This window comes from Zea mays, chromosome 8 (genome assembly GCF_902167145.1).
Source record: "Zea mays cultivar B73 chromosome 8, Zm-B73-REFERENCE-NAM-5.0, whole genome shotgun sequence".
In the NCBI taxonomy this organism is placed as follows: Eukaryota; Viridiplantae; Streptophyta; class Magnoliopsida; order Poales; family Poaceae; genus Zea; species Zea mays.
The window spans coordinates 111,712,015-111,734,579 of record NC_050103.1 but is presented as its reverse complement, the minus strand read 5'-3'; the positions used below and the strand labels follow the sequence as shown (position 1 = coordinate 111,734,579).

General features: G+C 46.7%; 2 protein-coding genes across 3 annotated transcripts; one reads left to right on the top strand and one right to left on the bottom strand.

Annotated features, from left to right (window-relative positions):
* Positions 1–1,015: 1,015 nt before the first annotated feature.
* On the top strand, positions 1,016–2,259 carry LOC103635699 (phosphoribosylformylglycinamidine cyclo-ligase, chloroplastic). Of its 2 annotated transcripts, none has more exons than XM_008658086.2 (4): positions 1,016–1,370; positions 1,708–1,802; positions 1,883–1,984; positions 2,094–2,259. In XM_008658086.2, the coding sequence occupies exons 1-4, from the start codon at positions 1,328–1,330 to the stop codon at positions 2,124–2,126; spliced, it is 273 nt and encodes a 90-aa protein (XP_008656308.1). In that variant the 5' UTR covers positions 1,016–1,327; the 3' UTR covers positions 2,127–2,259. The 2 variants fall into 2 exon arrangements, with proteins under 2 accessions (XP_008656308.1, XP_008656311.1); XM_008658089.2 differs by having other exon boundaries at positions 2,076–2,259.
* A 12,675-nt stretch (positions 2,260–14,934) lies between these two features.
* Positions 14,935–17,283, bottom strand: LOC100281688 (6-phosphofructokinase 2). Its single transcript, NM_001154608.2, has 4 exons — positions 16,891–17,283; positions 16,759–16,805; positions 15,550–16,672; positions 14,935–15,443 (listed from the first exon to the last, which is right to left on the bottom strand). The coding sequence occupies exons 1-4, from the start codon at positions 17,113–17,115 to the stop codon at positions 15,222–15,224; spliced, it is 1,617 nt and encodes a 538-aa protein (NP_001148080.2). The 5' UTR covers positions 17,116–17,283; the 3' UTR covers positions 14,935–15,221.
* Between the last annotated feature and the right edge of the window lie 5,282 nt (positions 17,284–22,565).

Here is a 22,565-nt window from a genome sequence, read left to right as displayed (position 1 = left end):
TAATAGATATTTTAATGAAAGTCCGAGTAACAATAACTTTTTAGTCAAATCTCTAAATACTCTCATGCTTTATTTTGAGTGAAACTGGTTCTTTGAAATTAATATTGAATTAGATATAGATAAAATGTTGGTGGGTTGAGAGATATATAAAATATAGTTTATTAGAATAAGCTTATATAAAGCAACAATTTCTATCGTTTCTATTGTTGTTGTGCGTCACTGCTCCTACTCGTAAGTGATAGAGTGAAACTGGTTCTTTAAAATATTGAACCAGATATAAATAAAATGTTGGCGGATGGAGAGAGATATTAAATATATTTTTTAGAATGACTTTTTGAGTGAAACAGGTTCTTTGAAATATTGAACCATATATAGATAAAATGTTGGTGAATGGAGAGATATATTAAATATATTTTATTAGAATGAATTTTAAAAAATTTAAATGGTAAAAAGCTAAAATGATACATAAATGGAGATTTAGACCATAGTTATTAGCGTCAAAACTATATTTATATCCACCCAACCCATAAAACACATATGTCTTTACGTTTTATTCTTATATACTTAAACATAAAAAGAAACTGTAGCAATACATATACTAAAATAGTGAGTTTAAAAGCGGTTGACGATACTCTTTCACTCTCACGGTGGAGAAGAGGTTGATCGTCCAAATTAAGACCATGTAGAAAAATGTTATCTGATGGAGTGTTTGGTTTAGTTTCCGTATTGACAATTTAGAAACTAAAATGTATAAAATAAAGAGACTAAAAATTAGTCTCTAGAAACCAAATTCACTAAAGGCTAGTTAAGAAACCTCATTTTCTCAGGTGTTTTTCATTTTCTCTTAGAAAAATAGAAATTATTTGAAAAAATAGAATTTTTAAAATAGCTATTATTGGGTCGGAGGAACCCGTTTCAGTGGGCTGACGCTACTTGCTTTACAGTTTACGGCCCAACACATCGCTGCCGCGATCACGACACCTCGACACTGGCGCCTATACGGACATCGCTTTCGGCGCCATCGCCTTCCCCGCCTCCTCTCGACACGCATCCCCTGTTCCCCTACCATACCCATGGCCACCGACCGTCTCCTCTACTTTCTCCTAGCGCCAACAGGCTTTCCGGCTGCCGACCCCACCCGCGCGGCTCGCCGGAGTCCTCTACAGACGCAGCGGGTCCACTTTTGTCAGGGTGCTACGGTGATGCGGCGTGCATCCCTATCCTGCTCGAGCACTAGCTCCGGCGGGGAGGGGAGGCCAGGCTAACGTACAAGGATGCTGGCGTGGACATAGACGCCGGCGCCGAGCTTGTCCGCCGCATAGCTAGGATGGCACCCAGGATTGGCGGCTTCGGGGGTCTCTTTCCCAACAGTAATGCGCTGGCATCACTTCGTCTTTGCTAACTTATCCAAGAAGAAGCTTTTTTCCCCTGAGAATTCTTCTACATGTGCCGGGATTTGCATAGCAAAAAATAAGTTGGGTGAAGAATGCCAATTAAGTGTAAATTATTTATCAGTTTTAGCTGGTCAAAGGTGCAAATTGAACGCTCTTGAGAAAGTTGTAAGTAAGTTTGCAGTCTGCACCATGTAGTTGGATGATTGATTTTCTACTGCTCACTTGATGCAACAATATAATACCCATTTTGTAATATTGTGATCCTTCCTTGTGCTTCTAGTTCTTAAATTTTGTTTTCCTGTTGCTTTAACAGATGACGATTATCTTGTTGCTAGCACCGACGGGGTCGGGACGAAGCTGAAGCTTGCTTTCGAAAGTGGTATTGATGACACAATCGGCATTGACCTGGTATGAGCTTAGCTGGAATGTACGCTATTTATCTTATCTCACTCACAAATTGACTGAATGGATTTAGGTTATTGTGGCAGGTGGCAATGAGCGTCAATGACATTGTTACTTTAGGTGCAAAACCATTGTTCTTCCTAGATTACTATGCAACAAGCAAGCTTGATGTTGATCTTGTAGAGAAGGTACTTACACTTTATTTTCACACTGAAATAAAATATTTTTTTTGCCCTGCTCATACTTATTTACTTGGTTTCTGCTCAATTTTCCCACAAGTACTTTGTAATTTTTTAGGTTATCAAGGGGATTAGGGATGGGTGCGAATAATCAGATTGTGCTCTCCTAGGAGGAGAGGTAAGATTTCTGAAATCAAATTACCATGACTTAGCAATTCAACCATGCGGTATTGCGCCATTATCCTTGTAAGCTCGATAACTGTATATGAATGGATCTTTGAACTGACAGACTGTCTACCATAGTTGCATGTTTGTCATCTTATAATTGTTTGTACGATTATTTATCTGGAATCTTATTATTGTTTGTTCAGGAGAAGGATGTCGATCCTTGTAGCCTGTGCTTTGACCGGGTAGAGAGCCGAGGCCAGGGTCGGAGGCTCGGATGCGTACCCGAGCCTATCCTATGGATGAGACGTTTGAGTTGTAGTGGTTGAACAACGCTCAACATGGTAAAAAGTTCGTGGTAATCTGGCCCATGCGCCATCCGGGATGGCGGAAAGCAGATTGGACACTAGCCTTGCGGTTTCTGTAGCCATCCCGTCTTCAGCGGTGTTTGCGGGAGGGTTGACGGTGTCGTGCACTTCTCTGTTGGCACAGTTGGCCGAGGCTGGGCTCGAACGAGACGGAGACCTCTCCCGACGCTGAGGTCGGGTCGACGCATGATTACACACTCCTGCCCGGAGTGGTTGGAACAGCAGTCGGAGTGGTCTCCTGCGGGATTCATGAGAGAGTTGGTGGCATTTAATGCGCCCCTGCCAGGGCAGTTGGCAGAGGCCGGGTTAGGGCGAGGCGGAGTATCCTCTCGAGGCCGAGGTTGTGGGCAGCTGTTGCATGCCCTGCCTAGAGTTGTTGAAACAGTGTTCGGAGTAGGCGGAATAGTGCCCGGTATTCGCGCCCATGTGTCATCGTGGGCGGTGAAAGTAGATTTGACCACGGTCCCATCGTCCTTTGTTGACTTTGGCGTCTTCAGCGCGAGGCAGGTGTTTGTACAGTGTCATTTAATGCGCACGTCTTGCGGTTCTGAGAACTTTGGCCGAGGCCGGGCTCGTGGTTGAACCTTCGCCCGAGATGCCCTCGGGCGAGTCGGATATGTGTTATTCGTCCAAGGATCCTCCTTGAGTGAGTCGAGGGCCCATGCAGGCGTATCCCTCGCCCGAGGTTGGGCTCGGGCGAAGCATAGTTGTGCAGCCGGCAAGTGGAGCCTTGGGCGAATCCTGATTTGGTCTTGTATGACCTTGGAGGTCGAGGAGCGCGCTTTGCCCTTTGATTCCCTCATACTCGGGTGTCTTGATATGTTTAGGGACATAATCTGATTACAACTAATTATGGTACCCGACAGTAGCCTCTGAGCCTCCAAGGGAGTGCAAGCACTTGCTTGGAGGTTTTGTGGTCTGCAGGCATGTTGTTTAGTCTTTGAAAGGTGGTATATTTGTTTTCGATGGGTGCACGCGAGCACACTCTGTCGGGTGTAGCCCCCGAGGCCTCAGAGGAGTGGTTACTCCTTCGAGGTCTTTATATGTCTTTATATTTCCCTTCGCGGACTTTGTTGATCTGTCGATAGCACGTAACTCGGCCGTAGCTTGAGTGCAAAGGCAGCCCCCGTGCCCCTGCGTTTGTTTGTTGATGCTATCGACAATTTTGCCGCAGCATTGGTTCAAGGGAAGCCCCCGAGCCTCTACACAGGGCGATAGAATGACCCGGGACCGCCTTGACTTTTGATGATACGCCTCTTCGTCACGTTTCCGCAAGGAGAAAGAGGGGGAAAGCGTCATGCTGCCCTCGATGGGCAACAAGCATGATGTTTCCTGTGAGCTGTTAGCGAGTGATCCGAGTGGAGGCCGTAGCCCCGTTCGATAGGGGTCGGCTAGCGGTCCGAAGACGCGCCCCAATATACCTATGGGTGATTTGCTGGTCGCGTACCCATTCGATAGGATCCGAGGGCTCGGTGCCTCCCTCGATGGGATACCACTACAAATCGTTCTGCGGGTCTCGGATATGTCATAGGGTACCTCAGGATTGTAGCCTGAGTCTCGACCATATACGGACGTACCCATGGTCATCTCTGACTCTATGCTCTGGGGCGGTTGTCGTACCCTGCCAAGGGACCAAACTTCGGACCCCTGATGAGTAAAGGGCTTGAAGCCCATGTGCTCTGGGGCGGCTATCGAACCCCGCCGAGAGGCCCAACCTTCGAACCCCAGATCAGTAAAAGGGCTCCGGGCCTGTATCCTTCACGGGGAAGGAAATCTAAACAGATATTCCTTTACCATCACCTATGGAGAGAAGGAGAAAGGGAGAGAGATCTACACTACACCACGTCGAGCTCTTCCACGTTACAGTAGTGAAGCCCGTTGACGATGCAGTCGACTTGGCAGCGCGCGCGGTGAGCCCTGGGGTTAATCTCCACTCTGTTTCAGAGACCTGGGGTGGACTGGACGGCACAGCTGGGGCCTGGGGCATATGACGACCTCGATCTCGCGCCGGCACGGCGGCGCTAGATGGACGACAGTCGAGGTTACCCAGGTGTGAGGGTGTGGCGCTGGTGGCCTCTGAGCTGTGTTGGCGGCCATGGACATGGCACCAGCGCCACCACCGTGGACGGCTCCCGGCCATGGCATCGCACGCGGCGATGGGGCCGAGGACGGCTCCCAAGGCGGCAAACGCGGGGTCGCGGGCACAGAGTTACGTATTTATTATTATTATCAGATTGGCAAACGAACCTCAAAATGATGAACTGAGTTTACAAAAGCTGACCGTTGCTACAGAGAAAGGCTTTACGAGTCTCCAATCAAATCCTACAGTTGCATATCTGACGATTCCTCCAATAATCCTGTGTGCACTGATAAATAGCAAAGAAAAAAAAAGGATACAAAGGAATCGTGAGAACGACTTGGCACACAGGGATATATGCCTGTTGTCTGTGCACTGACAACGTTGTAAGTTGTACCTGACAGCGCACAAATAAATTCTCTATATAGATGGTCAGATAGGTCGTCTGGGCCGGTTCAATCCAGCCCACGCACAACACGGCACGGCCTGCTAAGACATAGTCTACTAAAGCACAGTCATAGTTCGTAGGCAGAGCCACCGGTCCACACTACCACGTACCGAATTTTTTTGTATTTTAGCCCTTTATTAGATTCAAAATCATGTTTAGACCTAAAAAAATTTTAAACTCAATTTTGGACCCTTAGCTCGGCGCCATAGCCTGTGGCGCCGAGCTAACACAGCTCGGCGCCACAGCCTATGGCGCCGAGCTATGACGTGGCAGCAACGGCTAGTTGCGTCTAGGGCTGACCTGGCTCTGACGTGGTGGCGGCGCGGCCTCGTAGCTCGGCGCCACAGATATTGGCGCCGAGCTACGAATTCCTATAAAAACGCCCGCGCGGCTGGCCGAGAGCAGTTCATTTCATCCCATTTCCAAACTTCGCCAAAATTTCCTGGATTTAAAGATTTGAGTTGGTTCACTTCGTAGACCAAGGTATGATTTCCAACTGATTCGTTTTGTATATTGGGTTGTTAGTTTAATAATTTGTATACACCTATTACATTATCATTTCGATTATTAGTTTGTGTAAACTTATTATAAAGCATAATAGGTACAAGTGATAATTATAATCGTTTATTAGATGAAAGACATGTACCGAGAGGCGTTGTGGCAGAAGAGAGGTCGTCCTCGGGAGTTATATCCGGACGTATCTAGTAAGGATGCTCCTGTTCCTCCTGAACTCCCCGTGCCTAACTGTGACTGTGGCAGACTGGCTTGGGTACATCAATCACAACATCCAGACACGGCTGCTCGCTGCTACTACCTTTGTGGCACTTTGGACGTACGTAGCTTATGACTTGTCACTTAATTTTGTTCGCATTCATTATTTTGTAGATATGTAATAGTGCTTCTTTCCATTATTTTAGGGACATCAGAGGTGTTTCTTTTTCCAGTGGATCAATGGTCCTGATAAATTTGACCCTCGATATCTTCTTTTCGTTAATTGGTTGAGTGGAAAGACCAGTCATGAGCGTTTTAAGCGTTGGGTACCTCCTCCCCCGAATCCTCCACCAATGACGGATGCGGAGAAGGAGGTAGCAACAGAAAGACGGATGGACTCACCGCCTCGATGCGATTGTGGAGACCGTGCTGTCATCGACGAAGACTATGACAAGCAGTTCTGTTGTCCGAACATTGATTATGTGAGCCCATTGATACGCTAAATGTATGAACTAGTTTTTATTTACAATAAATTACTAATTTTTTCTCCTGCAGCCATACGGGTGGCGTAAGTGTCGTTTCAGAGAGTGGTTGTATGGTCCTTTGTCCCATTGGCCAGAGCCAGAGGTAAAGGAAAAGAGATACAACGGGTGGGCGGCAGAAGAGGTCAAATTTGATCCAGTACTCTGCAAATGTGGTATTGAAGCTAAGTATGGATTAGTTCCTTCGAAGCTTGGTGTTGGATATTTTTGTGGACATATGGTCGATTACGATGAGGTTGGTATTTTTTTTGCACCAGATGTAATGTTATAGCGGTACTTACTATTTTTTGTAGGAGACGAGGAAATGCAGTTGGGAGAGTTACGACGACAAAGGAGAGGTGATGCGCACAATAGAGTCCAAGAGAATAATGGGACAGAAGATGCGTTGTGGATCTCGGCTCGTCGATTCGTACATTAACGATCGCATACGCGACATGCGTAGGGAAGCAAAATCTGCCTTTTATGATAGCCCGAAGCGTGCAGAGTATAGGAGGTTGAAGGCGGCAGATGAGAAGAGAGCACAGGATGCAAGGGAATGGGAAGCGGCTCAAGCCGAGAAACAAATGTTGGATAATCTTGCTGATCGCCTCAAGGGAAGTAAGTGAGATAAATGATATTATAATTATGTTAGTACAATTTATTTATCCTGACTTTGCTAACTTAATTTTCTCATTATATTTGCAGAGATTGGAAGCGGCGTAAACTATTTGGCCGATGAGGCGCATGCGAGATATGTTCAGGATAAAATGGCAACGGTTGAGCTGATGGAGGAGGAGGACGACGACACATCTAGATTGAGTGAGCTTATCGCTCTCGCAGAGGCAGGATTACATGAAGAAGAGGAGGACGACACATCAAGGTTGAGTGAGCTCATCGCACTAGCTGAGGCAGGATTACGTGCTCAAGAGGAAGAGGATGAGTTTATGTCTCAGGCCGCCGCAGAGGTAGAGGCAGCTTATTACAAGAAGAAGTCTGATGAGGCTGAGGCTGAAGATGAGCTATTCTCCCAAGCTGCAGATGAAGCAGAAGCCAATTATTACAAGAGAACTGGTGACAAGTGTGATGCAGGACAATGCAGCAAGTGGAATGAGGTTGTCGTTGAGGATTGCGCGATGGATGACTCCGAAGATGAGTTACTCATAGATTGTGATTCAGACTGAAGAATTGTAGCCTATTATGTAGTATTTACGTATCAAAAATAATTTAGAACTCTAAAGATGCGTTACTTATTGCTTATTATGTTTTTTACAATTCACAAAATTTTTTTGCAAGAGTTCCCCTTGTTTTATTAACAACCACAGTTCAAATAATCACATATTATAAGACATATAAGCATTTCAACATATAATACATCACAAAATAACATTGAATATAAAAACATCCACAGAACATAGTTCTTCATACAATGTCCACAAACAAAGTCCAAAATACAAGTTCCACAACACATAGTCCAAAACACATAACATAGTTCATATTACAACGTCTCCAGCATGAGTCCAAATCACACAGTTTTCAGGATAAGACCAACATCACAAAAGTATTCATTTCCTCCTAGTCTTACCCTTGCCCTTGGCCCCAAGAGCGTCGGTGCCTGGAGTGTAAGGGTCTCGTGGACGCCTTCTACGTGGTGTCAGCTGTGATGGCTGAGTTGTAGGAGCATCCTGCAACTGAGATGGTCCAATCTCCACCTGACCTGCGGCGCCAGCGCCAGCGCCAGCGTCGTCGTCGTCGTCGTGGGCCACGTCCTCAAACGTGTCCCGCGTCGATCGCGAAGAGCTCAGTCCTGCTGTAGATGGTCCAACTGCACAAATGGGAGGCTGAACGTCCTGCTGCATACGAGGCACAGGCAGCTGCACGTCAACGCCCGCTAGAGACTGGCATCCACACCGAGCCGCTGCACGACGAAGACGACGTGATACCCTCTGTAATCGAAATATTAGTTAAAGACATATGTTACAACATACAAATAAACAAGTTTTCTGTTAGACATTGATACTCACTGATAGTAACGATAGCGTAGTAGTATCTGAAGTTCTCTGTGAGATACGCTCGAGTTCAACAACAGATACGAGCATAGAGTTTCCCTATCACAAGTTAAAACATTAGGATGCTCAAAACTAGACATAAAACATTGAATTGAAATCTCTAATTTTAGTAAAGAAATAGTTACCACTCTATCAAGGATTAGAGCAGCCTCAATTTGGGACCCATGCCGAGCAGCTATGTCGAAAGCTGTGTCTTCGTCGTCTAACGATTCTTGCTCGGCGTAGTCTGCAGCTGTCCACTGTCCCTTCAGCTTGCACCTAGTCACACCAGAATACCAAATCAAATACCTCCGCAAGTTGTAGTTTGTGTGCGCCTGGTCATTCTCATAGTTAAGATCCCCCTGCTGTTCCCATTCATCAATGTAATCACGATGGTGCGTCTCGAAGTCCGTGACCTTCTTCTGTCTCTGTCTGTCGAACCTGCAAAAGTTAGAACCATATATTAGCGACTAACTGATATTTCAATTATTAGTTAGAATAACAAGTGCATGTAGTAACTCACTTATGAAGTTCTATTGAAGTCGAGAATGGCTCCACCGGAAACTCCTGGCGCAATCCGAACTGTCGAGCAACTCTGTGGGGCAAGTGGTACTCAACAACATAAAAACAGATGAGGGGACACCTCATGAGGTAGAGGTTCTCGTCTATTGAGCACATGCTGCTCAACTGTATGCTGGCGAAATATGGATCAAGATACGGTTGCCAAGTCACCTGCAAAAGTTTTAGAAAGCCCATGTAAGCACACTGGTGTCGTGCGATAAAAGTAGAAAGCACATGTAAAAAGATAAAAGGAGACAACTCACCATCGAAGGAGTAAGTGCGTCGAGCTCGTTTGAGTACTCCACGTAAGCACGCTGGTGTCGTGCGAATGGCTCCTCGACCTGGTCCCAGCGGTAAGCAGCCGTGGGCTTAAGCCGATGTCCGGCTACCACGAACCACTCACGAGGAGGAAACTCTCTGGGTCGCCCGACGGGTATGTGTGCCCACATCCAAAGCTGTAGTAGGTAGACACATCCACCTAAGCTGGCGGTCCTCGACGAACGACGACAAGCCTCGCAAAGTTGCCTGTACAGGAAGGCCAACACTGCTGAAGCCCAGCTGTAACCTCCGGTCGTATCCCAGTCAGTCAGACAGGGCAGAAACATCCATGACGCGCTGTCGCCTGTCGCGTCTGGAAAAAGAACTGAACCAAAGAGATGGAGAATCCAAGCTCGACAATGGTATCCAACCGTCTGCTCATCTGCACCAGGTGGACACTGCCCAAAGGTCTGCCTAAGCCAGGTCAGTGGGACTCCAGTGTTGTGGCTACCTCGTAGCTCATCCGGAAGCAGTCTCCCAGGAAAGGCCTCCACCCTCTGCCTCCAACCGCCTGGTGATGCCTGACCGGTCACTGGACGACCAATAATGCTGAGACCAAGAATCTTCTGGCAATCTTCAAGCGTCACGGTCATCTCACCGCAGGGAAGGTGGAAAGTGTGAGTCTCTGGCCGCCACCTATTGGAAGACAAAAGAATACAAAATCATTAGTATGCAAAGTAGATTTGATAATTGTAAATATTAAACAACTAGAGAAGTCTTTACCTGTCGACCAGAGCCGTCAACGCCGCTGGGTTGAAAGTGGGCAGCCCACGGCGGACCTGGTACGATAAGACGTCCAAGCTAGCCCTCTGTAGGAGAGGAGTGTACCTCTCATCGTACCTCATCTCCTCCAGAAACCGGTCGTGGGTCCGGACCCACAGAACGGGCAACACCTAGCAATCAAAAGAATTTTCATTAGTCAAATATAAGTTGCATATATTAATTCGAAAATTTAATTTATGTACAAAATATTACCTCTCCCTCTGCGGTGAGACGGCCCCTGTGGTGCTCGTCGTAGTGAGGGTCCAGCAAGTGGAACTGCGCCATCCTGCAAATTAAGATATCAACATATTAGAATATAAGTTGTGTACAAAGTGTAACAAAAACATCGACATATTAGAATAAAATTTGTGTATAAAAAAATATATCACACCTGACTAAGTGTCCAAATGCATGTACGTGAGTTGTGGCCAAGTCTACCGCATTTTCCGCATTCATTCTGCTCTGGGTCCACGAGAAAGGGGGACGCTCGACCTCTCCTACTGCGACCGGAAACCTGATCCATAACCATGTTGCACCGGCTCCTTTTCCTACTACCACGTTTGTCCCATCGATGCGCTGGATCAGCAACGTATACCGGACCGGTGTACGTTGGCCATTGTGACTCATCAAGAAATGGCTCAAAACGAGGGCTCCAGGTACGTACTAAGCTCTCTACACTGAACTCAGAAGGTATTCTGCTCTCAAATGCAAAGTTACGATGACGTGCGGCCGCAACATAATGAGAACATGGAAAATGGTATTGTCTAGGTTTACCACATCCGCACCAGAATGCATCAAGTAACACGACATGTGTCCTCGAAGGTCGCACCTCACCGTCGGAAGTTATGCCGCCTAGTGTTGTTACCTCGTATTTACCCAACTCCTCATCAAAGCATTGTACCTCATGTCTATGGGCACGCTCCTTTGCATTATTAAGGTGTGATGTTGGTTTAGGTGCCCATCTCTGCCCTCGGGTCTGCATTGCCTTGGCCTGCGCGTGTCTATCATTAAACCAAGCCACAAGCCTATAAAAAGTGAATGTTACTATAGCATTGACTGGCATGCCCCGTATACCCTTGAGCACACTGTTAAATGACTCGGCCATGTTGCTAGTCTGAAACTCGAACCGCCAGCCACCTTCGTCGTAGGCCCTTGTCCATTTCTGCGGTTCCCTTAGCAATCCAGCAATCCAGTTCTTACCTTCAGCATTTGTTGCATCTTTTAGTTCCTTCAACTTATCCTCGAAAAACGAAACCTCCAACTGTCGACATACCTCCTCAAAAAGGGGGAAGTTAGCCTTGCTATGATCCTTTCGAAGAAGATTTTCTGCTAGATGTCGAGTGCACCATCTGTGGTGCATGGGTGCGTAGCCAGGAATCTGCTCTTGCACTGCATTAAGAATACCTTGGTGTCTGTCAGATATGACACCAACCTCGCGTCCAGGGCCTACGACATGGATGCGTACAAGCCGCAAGAACCAAGACCAACTATCTCTGTTCTCCCTCTCCACCAAAGCAAATGCCAAAGGAACCAGTGTGTTGTCTGCGTCGCATGATATGGCAACCAACAATGTGCCCTTATACTTCCCAAGCAGAAAAGTACCATCAATAGAGAGCATGGGACGACAATGCCTGAAGGCCTCTACGCACTGCGAGAAACACCAGAAAGCACGAAAAAATATCTCTTTGCCGTTCCTCCATTCATTAGGTTTGGGGATGTACTCGTAATGCATGCCTGGGTTTTTTGCTTTCATTGCATTGAACAATGCTGGTAACTTCTCATAACCCTCCTCCCAATCCCCGTATATCATCTTCCATGCTCGCTGCTTTGCCCTCCATGCTTTCCCATATTTGATCCTGTAACCAAACAGCTCCGAAGTCATGGTCATGATTGACTTCACCTTCAAGTTTGGCTGACCCTTCAATATCCCCAATATCCTTTTCGCAATCAGGGTAGATGTCAACTGACGATGCTTAGAGCTCAGCTCTGTCTGGGCACAAGTGTGTGGACCTACAATTTTGGTGATCTTAAACTTTCCGGTGTCCTTCTGCCTTCGGGCACATACCCTCCAATTACATTCTGGCACCTCGCACACAACAGTGTAACGACGCTGTGCATACGAATGTCTCACCTTGAACGGCCTCTTCCGGTTCACAGAATATTCCTGTAGCCATCGTCTCAGTGTAGGCAGATCCTTGAAAAGTAAGCCTACCTTAATCTCAATGCTGTCGGCGTTATCCGGAGCCTCTAGCAGTTCATCGTCACGTCCTTCAGCATAAGCACGGGTGGAATGACTTAAACTGCTAAATTCATGTACTGCAGGGTATCGCTCCGGACACAAACGTCTTATGAGTTCAATTTCTTGCTCGGTCATTTCTTGAACCGGACGGTCATCATCAGAATATAAGGCCCGTGCAGCCTCATATGGCTCCTCCTCATCCTCAATCTGAACATCAACACTATTGGATGCCCTGCATATGTTGTCCATATTATATGACACAGGCACATCAAGATAAGCAGCATTATCGATATGTGGAGATCCTGCAGCGGGTCGGAGCAAGAAAAACCACATTAAAAAGTCTAATCAAACGAAATTACGATGGATACGAACAATGTGTCGAAGACACTTACTAGGATGATCGTGAACTGGATCCTGGGTCAATGGGATCTCTTGGGGGGGTACCACCGCATTAGAAGCCCCACAAACGCCAGGAAGAGGACGAGAAATCCCATACTCGTGCGGACCCGATTGAGCATCGGGCACAACAACCACTTCTTCATGAAGCTCTACCAAAGGAGCTTCAATACGAGATGCATTTGGCATTTGTGGAGATAACCCGACTGGACCATCGCAATGACTAACAGGTAACTTTTGAACAACCACATCCAAACATGGTGGAACCATCGTCTTCACAATTCTTAAATATATCACCCAATCATCTTCTGAGGTAATGGAGATCAACCGTCGGACAACTGTTCCATATGTAATATGGGACAGCAAACCCTGAATTGATATTCTAGGGTCGTTTATGTCGCAACTAATCTCCTCACAAGCTCGAGCCAAAAGCTTGTCAAAAGATGGTCTTTCATCGAACAACATGGTCACGATCTTCATACCATCAAAAGTAACACTCCCATAAGCATCTATCTCCACCCTTCCTCCATGGTATAGTGTTACTAGGCTGTCCATCTATTGCAAAAATGGATTACTAACTCAATAATGGCTATATACTTAAGCCTACAAACTTACTAAGTAATAAATATATACTAACTAATAACTATATAGTAAATATTAAATGACCACATCAAACGAAATTACATAATCTATGAATAATGTACGAAAACAATGTATACCTGAGATCACGTACGAGTCCAGCTAACGGTGGAGAAGGTCAAGTCGGAAGAACACCTACGTACAAAAAAACTATTGTCAATAAAAAATTTGGCAGCACCTCCCCTATAAAGTGATGTTTATAGAACCTGCAAATAAACGACAACACGATGGTTGCCAACACACAAAAGTGCACGATATCTACATAACAAACAATATGTTGAACATGTAATATTAATGTGCTAAACAAAATGAAAACTATATAATCACTAACAATTTACTAAACACTAACTATATGTTAAACAAAAAAATAGCTAAACAAGTGAATATCTAACTAATTACTAAACACTAACAATATCTAACAAATTACTAACTAAGTGAATAGCTAATAATTTACAACAATAAAAATAATTACCTCGCGAGCGAGCGGTGGCCGGGGCGGGCGTGCGCGGTGGCCGGAGCTCGGTGGCCGGAGAGAGCGCGCGGCGGCCGGGAACGGCGAGCGCGGTCGCTGAGCGTGCGCGCGCGGCGGCCGGGACAGGGCGCGCGCGCGGCCGGGACAGGGCGTGCGCGGGCGGCCGGAACAGGGCGCGCAGGCGCGCGCGGCGGCCGCGTCCGGGATGGCAGCGGTGGCTTGCGGACGGCGAGCGCGGCGGTGGCTTGCGGCTCGAATGGCGAGCGGCGGCTTGCGGGCAAACAGAGAAGAAACAGAGAAGAAACGGAGACCCCGCGGTTAAGTCCTAGCTCGGCGCCAAGATCTGTGGCGCCGAGCTAGGCGCCACGCGGACGACCACGTCATCGCTGGCAGCCTTGGCCACGTCATAGCTCGGCGCCACAGGCTATGGCGTCGAGCTAAGGGTCCAAAATTGAGTTTAAAATTTTTTTAGGTCTAAACGTGATTTTGAACCTAATAAAGGGCTAAAATACAAAAAAATCGGTACCACGTACCACCCACAAATATTTAAATATGTTAGGCCGGTCCAAATAGTAAAAAAAATGTTATAATGTGTCAGACCAACTCATCTGAAAATAACGTATTGACAAAGCAATTAATTCAATCACTAAAACTAAAACTAAAACAAATTGTATGAATGAAGCATATATATGACTAAAATAAAACTGAGTTGTTTTATGGCCGTCTCATTAAAAACACTTGGTCATACGGTGAGAAATAAAGAGCACAACCAGCTCAGAAATGTTTAGTACTAAGACTGTTCATAAAGTTCAGTTTGGTACTATACAGAATACAGTTACAACATAACTGATAAAATATCCACATAACCACACTCATGCAACAGTTGTGTAGAATGGGTCGTGCCCCGGGGCGACATATGTGCTTGACTTGAGGCCTAGTCATGGCTTGCACGTTATGTCGTGTCGGTCTGGACCCAGAAGTAACCTAGGTCATGCTAGGCCTAGATTGTGTATCCAATTTCGTGTCGTGGGCTGGGCTAGTCCGTTAGACGCAACCTAGACGTCGGCACGACAAATCCAACACATGCTTGACGTTGGCACGACCCAGTTAAGCACGATCCAATTAGGCCTGATAAAGAACATGGGTCGTGCTGACCACATGCCGCAATAGATGTCCAAGCACGGCACGGACCAGCCCGAAGCATGGTTTGAACACATGTTAGCCTGATAACAAAAATAGTAGTAAAATCATCTAGCCAAGAGAGCTATTGTTTACTTATGAATTATATGATATACATATATTTATATTGTTTATAGAGTATGTTGTCTAAGCACGGCATGGCCACAGGACCGAGATTGGTCCGTACCAAGTGAACGCTGGGCCAGATCGCGTGCTTCATGGCTAATTATAATTCTCCTCTCGCCAATACTTATTCCATCGTACTAACCAAAGAATGAACAAAAAGAAAACCTACATCACAGCCGCATTTGTAACACGTGAATGAGCTGTCTGTCCCTGCGCCTTTCAGGCCGCGCCACTGCAGAGGTGGCCATTGCCGTTGCACATGGACGGGTTCCTGACTAAGGCGTTCTCGCCCTCGACGAGTGGCATCTGCGGCTCCTCCTCGTCCAACCCTGCCCCCTCGACGTCCTGGTGTGTCAGGAAGCACGGCTGGTTCGTGGAGCACAACACCCGTGCCCACATCCGGTCCGTGATCACCACCTTGTTCTGCTTCTCGGTGATCCTCTGCAAAATCCAGTTCAATGGCCGCACAGACAACGTCAGTTCACTTCACGCAGAGTAGAAATTTACTTGGATTGGAGAAAGAGAGAGAGAGAGGGCCGGTGCATACGTAGAAGGGGATGTAGGCGTGCCTTCCGTTCACCGGCGCGACGGTGAATCCGGTGTACCCGGCCATGGCGCCGTGCAGTGCGCTGTGCGCCAGCAGCGTGCAATAGACGTTGTCGGAGGCGTTGGACGGCACGGCGCGGATCATGTAGGTCGGGTCGATGTACTTGAGGGTGATGGGGAAGCTGGGCTTCTTCTTGAAATGCTCCTTGATCTTGTGGGAGAGCCAGAGGCCGACGTCAAGGAGCACCTTGTTGCCGGACGCGTCGTGGGTGTCGGCGAAGTTCATGCTCTTGGCGATGAGGTCCTGGCCGGCGCCCTCGGCCACGACGATGACCATGTGGCCGTTGTCGCGGAGGCGCTTCTCGACGAACTCGAGGAGGCCGCCCCTGCCGTCGAGGTAGAAGGGCGACTCCGGGATGAGGCAGCAGTCGACGTCGCGGCTGGCGAGCGTGGCGTACATGGCGATGAAGCCGCTGTTCCGGCCCATGAGCTTGACGACCCCGACGCCGTTCTCGGCGCTCTCGGCCTCGACGTGCGCGGCGTTGATGGCGCGCTGCGCCTCCTCCACGGCGGTGTCGAAGCCGAAGGACTTGTCGATGACGGCGATGTCGTTATCGATGGTCTTGGGCACGCCGACGACGGCGCACTTGAGGCCGCGCCGCTGCACCTCCTCGTGGATGGACGCGGCGCCCTTCTGCGTGCCGTCGCCGCCGATGATGTACACCTGGTTGACCCCGCGGTCCTGGATGCTGTCCACGATCTTGGCCGTGTCCTGGCCGCCGCGGGAGGTGCCCAGCACCGTGCCGCCGCGCTTGTGGATGTCGTTGACGGAGCGCGGCGTGAGCTCCACCGTGTTGCGCGCGTAGAAGCCCTTGTACCCGCCCTCGATGCCGTAGACGGTGGCCACGCCGTACATGTCGTGCAGGCCGCAGACGAGCTCGCGGATGACGGTGTTGAGGCCCGGGCACAGCCCGCCGCAGGTGACGATCGCCGCCGTCACCTCGTCCGGCTGGAAGTACACGCGCTGCCGCGGGCCGGCGCGCCGGAAGTGCGTCCCCCGCGCGCCGCTCTTGTGCACCACGATCTTCTTCGCCACCGTGTCGTCCGGGTTCACGAAGTACTGCCTGCAAACGGTCGGATTTGGTTTATTCCAGTTCCAGGGAAAGAAGAATCGAAGACGGCAGAGTAAGGATTCGGTCGGATTGCTTACTTGACGACAGAGTAGGCAGGGTGGTCTTGTAGGGGATTCGGGTAGCTCTGCACCGGAAGAAGAAGAAGAAGAATCAAGAACATGAGCAAATCGATCCATCTGATTATCTAAACAATCAGACGAATTAATTACCTTGAGCTCGGGGAGGTAGTCGGTGAGGTGCGGGACGTCCTCAAGGACGTACCCGCCACAGCCGCCGGCGAGCTTCTTCGTCTTGGCCGGCTTGGCCTTGGTCGCCGGCGACGATTTCGGCACGCCGGCGAAGGAGGAAGGCTTCAACTCGGCGAGCTTGTGCTGCGGTGGCTGCTGGGTGACGGCCACCGGAGCCGGCGCGACAACGACGGTGACGGTCTCCATCTGTCGCACGCAGCACAGTATCCAAGCAAGCTCGGGACGGTTGATCGGCGGACTGACCGAATCGATCGGAGGAGGGGGCGCTACTGTCCGGCGAGTGAATTGACAGGGAGAGCGACGAGTTCTCTTCTCTCTTTCGTCCTCGTGATGAGACTTGGGATTGGTTGGGGTGAGAAGGCGGGAAATCGGGTGCAGCGTTTATATAGGCGGGCGGGGGCAGACGGCATCGGAGTCGGCGTTTCTTCCGGTATCGGAGTCGGAGAGCGCGTGGGTTCGTCTCGTCGTCGGCCCTCGGATTCTCAGCTCACGTCTTTCTTCTCCCGTTGTTTGTTGTTTACTGTTTACTACTTCGTTTTTTTATTTATTAAAGGAAAAGGTGGACGTTTCAAACTTCTTTGTCGAATCAAATGTATTTGGTAGATTCGATTAATGGTTCTCCGTAGCTAAGCATTGTGGCGTTGTTACGTACAATTTGGAATAGATAAAGTAGCAACGCAAATTGCATGCCCAGAAGTATTAAGTAGTCTGTATTTACGAAAAGACAGTATGCCGCTGTGCTGTGTATTGGGTGGGTTTTGTTTCATTTGGCCCGTGGCCGGTTATTATTATTAATATACGTAGAAAATACCGGAAATCCGTCCCCATTTTGACCCGGGCTGGTGGCCTCAGCGACGGCCGGGAAGATGCGGCGAGGCCGCGAATGTGACCCATTGGTCAATCACGCAGCCATCAATCTTGAAGTTAATTAATCCAACTATTTATTTATTCATTCACTAATGGGCTGGAGGATGCAATGCAAGCAGAGGGAGCCGCCGTAACCAAAGAAAGAGGCTGCCGCGCTGCCGGTCGTGCAACGACCCCAGTACATCAAATAAGATTCTGGTGTCAACCTAGACCAGACTGTTGGAGGGACCGAGAAGGGTTGGCGAAACAACTGAGTAGACCATATTGCTTCCAAGTCCTTCCCTTTTTGTGATTTTCTTTTTCCGGATCTTTACACATGAACATTGTTGTGCTAAGTTATCAAATCCCAACCATACTTTTGTGATTTTGTGGTAACTAATCTTAAGCAATTTATCATGACAAGTCACGAAAGCGTGGCTAGTTTAGGGTCACACTTTTGTTCATGTCTACTGGGGAACCTAGCTTGTTATATTTTTCAACTCTATGATATAGAGCGCCTAAATGGACCTTGTCTAAGTTTAGATGCTAATCGAATGTTGTCCATTCCATCGGTTAAGGTGTGCATTGTATCTATATGTATATGACCAATCGATCGAAATACTCCAAGGCTCCACTCTTGTCATATATCCCATATGTCACAATGGATAGATATCATGTTTATGGAATACGATTCACTTTCAAGATGCCTTGATGGAGAAATGATAGACAAGCGAGACTTCAAAATCTCGTGCTAGAGAGCGTGGAGGTTTTGAGTCCTCTTTCAAGGCATAATACGACGTACAAGTATTCCGGAAATCTGCGCCTGGCGCTATCCTCTATCTTCCGAGGTCCTTGACCATCTCCCTCAGAACCCCTGGATAAGCTTCGCGGCCGGGAGTTCTTAATAGAAGGAACATTTGGCGATAAGTATTAGGGATGGATTCGGATCGGATACACATGGAAACGGATTCGAATGTCACTATTTACCATATTTTAATCCGAATACGGATACGAATACGAATACTATCGGATATAAATACAAAACGGATAGTTCGAATTCGGATTTATATTCGGATACTTACTTGATTTAGAACATAATATCATAACAAGTATTAATTTGTTTTATCGATGGATTTATAGTTGATAAAAATCACATTACAAACAAATTATGAACAATAGTACATATACATTATTTAGTTGAAACTTAGTTGAATATCATATTTTTAAATAAATTATTTATACCTGGTATATTTATATTTTGGACTCTAATTATAATATTTTTTGTATATTAAGTATATTTGTAATTTGGACTCTAAAACTCCAATAATCTAATGTATTCAAAATTAGACTTTTTAATATTATTAAAATTTATCATTTTATATCACTAGTACTGTAAGATTAACATCGTCATTTGTTTATGATATAAATATTTTTAACATTTTAAATAGTGTACTTCAGTTTTTAGTATATTATTTAATGTTTAAAATCACTTATAATTAGTAATTAGTAATAAAAGTAAGTTTAAATTGATTTTATTGAATACTTTTTTCTTTCGGATACGAATAGTATCGAATATTTCACGGTTTTGTCGAATATTGTCGAATACGAATCTTAAACCGGATAGAGGAGAAACGAATTCAGATATGTCTATTTAACATCCATATTAAAATCGAATACGAATACAGATATCCATATTAGCACTTTATCCGAATACGAATACGGATAATTCGGATCTCCAGACATCCGAATCCATCCCTAATAAGTATGTGCCTATTTGGAGATATCATCATAAATTATTAAGGTATGTCGTTCGCGGTACATAAAATACCCAGTCAGGGCTGCTCCCGTATAAGGAGCGAGATATTGTAATGTAGCAGGTGAATCCGCCATTTCAACTATAATTTTCCATATAAATTCCTAGTTATGTATTTACTTACGGTGATGGAGAATAAAACTATCACTATATTTTTTTCCTTTTCCTAGTTCTTCCAAGCGTAAGATGACCCAAGGGATCGTCGTTTTTTTTCTACCAATGGGGTTTTCCTTTCACCACCCTTATGGGGGTGGTCGACAAGGTTCATAACTATCCCTCTTACTATGGGGCGTTTACCTAGCCAACACTTAATTCCAGCTATTACCCACTTGTCCGACTGTTGTTAAGCAGTTTTAGGATACCAAATGGCTCAACCTTTTAAATCTTTACCTGATAATTAAATAAACACACACACATATATATATATATATATATATTAGGTATATTGGAAGTCATGGGCTTCCAAATAGTGTAGGAAGCCCTGGTCGACCATCCCTGCGACCTGGTTAGACGACACCGGCGCGCCCACCCTCACCCCACTCCTATGTGCATCAGGTCAAACCTCTCCACGTGTGTCAGTCAAACCCCCGGTCCAACATCCTAACCCCCGCGTGCTACGCACGCCATAAATTGTGGTTCTATTTTTTTACGCAAATAGCATAAATAGTTCACAATTTTCCATATAAGGAGCGAGATATTGTAATGTAGCGGGTGAATCCGCCATTTCAACTACAATTTTCCATATATATATATATTCTTAGTTATGTATTTACTTACGTCGACGAAAAATAAAACTATCACTATTTTTTTTATTTTTCCTAGTTCTTCCAAGCGCAAGATAACCCCAAGGGATTGTGGGTTTTTTCTACCAATGGGGGTTTTCCTTTCACCACCCTCATGGGGATGGTCGACAAGGTTCATAACTACCCCTCTTACTATGGGTCGTTTACCTAGCCAACACTTAATTCTGGCTATTACCCACTTGTCTAACTGTTGTTAAGCAGTTTTGGGATACCAAATGGCTCAACCTTTTAAATCTTTACCTGATAATTAAATAAACATATATATATATATATATATATATATATATTGGAAGTCATGTGCTTCCAAATAGTATAGGAAGCACTGGTCGACCATCCCTGTGACCTGGTTGGACCGCACCAGCGTGCCCACCCTCACCCCACTCCTGTGTGCATCAGGTCAAACCTCCCCATGTGTGTCAGTCACACCCCCGTCCAACATCCTAACCCCCGCGTCGAAGGGCAAATCCAAGACTATGAAAAGCTAGTAAAAGAAAAGGCATCTTCGGCGGATCAGTCGAAACCAGTACTTCTCTGTGATGATCTCGCTGAGCAAAGGGTATTCTTCGGCAACCAGCTTACTTCGGAGCAAGAGTCCAATCTATGAAGGTTCCTATTTCATAACAAAGATGTCTTCGCCTGGTCAGCAAATGACCTATGTGGAGTGGATAGAAGTATAATAGAGCATGCCTTGAATGTAGACACAAGTGTTAGACCACGAAAGCAAAAACTCCAAAAGATGTCCGAAGATAAGGCCGAAGTTGCAAAAGCCGAAGTGAAAAGATTGCTTAGTGCTTGAGTCATAAGAGAAGTTGCATACCCGGAACGGGTTGCCAATATAGTCATGGTCAAGAAATCCAACGGCAAGTGGAGAATGTGTATTGATTTCACATATCTCAACAAGGCACGCCCGAAGGATGAATTCCCACTACTAAGAATTGACTCACTAGTGGATGCAACTGCAACTTCAGAGCTCATGTGTCTACTCGATTGCTATTCTGGGTATCACCATATATGGATGAGAAAAGAAGATGAGCTGAAGACTAGTTTCATAACCTCGAGTGGAACTTATTGCTATCTTCGGATGCCTAAGGGGCTTAAGAATGCTGGTGGGAGATTCAGCAGAATGACAACCAATGTGTTGAATTCATAGCTGGGTAGGAATGTCTTAACTTATGTTGATGACATTATAGTAAGGAGTACGAAGCAACAAGATCATATTTCAGATCTCCAAGAAACATTTGCCAATTTCATAGAAGTAGGTTTGAAGTTTAACCCAGAGAAATGCGTCCTCGGAGTAAAGAAGGGCAAGTTTTTGGGTTGCCTTGTGTCAACAAAAGGTATAAAAACAAATCCAAGCAAAATCGAAGCAATACTTCGAATGGAGCGCTAAAATCAAGAAAGGGGGCTCAGAGATTGGCAGGAAGGTTGGTGTCGGTGTTTTGGGTCCGACCGCACACCCGGGGTTGCCCCTCAAGGTGTTTTTTAGGAGTAGGACGGTGTCAACGACTGTAGCAAAATGGTTCGTGCCGATCGCACGAGGGACAATGGACAAGACTTTGCAGGTTCGGGCCGCTTAGAAGTGCGTAACACCCTACGTCCTGGTGAGTATATGAGCGTGGTTACAAGAGGACTCTCTGGATTGAGGGCGCAGAGAGTTTACGTGGGTGGCTAAGTAAAATAGGGTCGATCGTTCTGAAGGGGTGCCCCCTAGGCCTTATATACTCGACCGTGGGGCAGTACATGTGGATATGATAACAACAAGTAGCTAAAAGATAGTGAACCTCCTGAGTTTATCCCTACGTAACCCTCGCCGACTTATCCTCGCATGGCTCTGTTGCATGGGGGGCTTCAGCGCGGGAAAGTCGGGTCTCTGTTGCGATTTATTCGTTCGCCGTTGTGGGCCGTCCGGGTTTGCACCAATCCGGTCTCACGTCTTCTCTTCTTTGTTGGTTGTCTTTCCCCAGGCCCACGAAAGAATGACCTTACGAATTATTGGGCTCTTGGGCCTTTCGTGAGGCCTTTTACTTCTTTAGTGGACCCAGGGGATATCTATCCCCCACAAGCCCCCGATCTTTGGGTTGATTTAGAGGTAATCAACTCAAAGATCCAAGGTCCAAAAGATAACTTCCTGCTGTCTTCTCTTGCTCCGGTCACTCGTTCGATCGAAGTTTAGT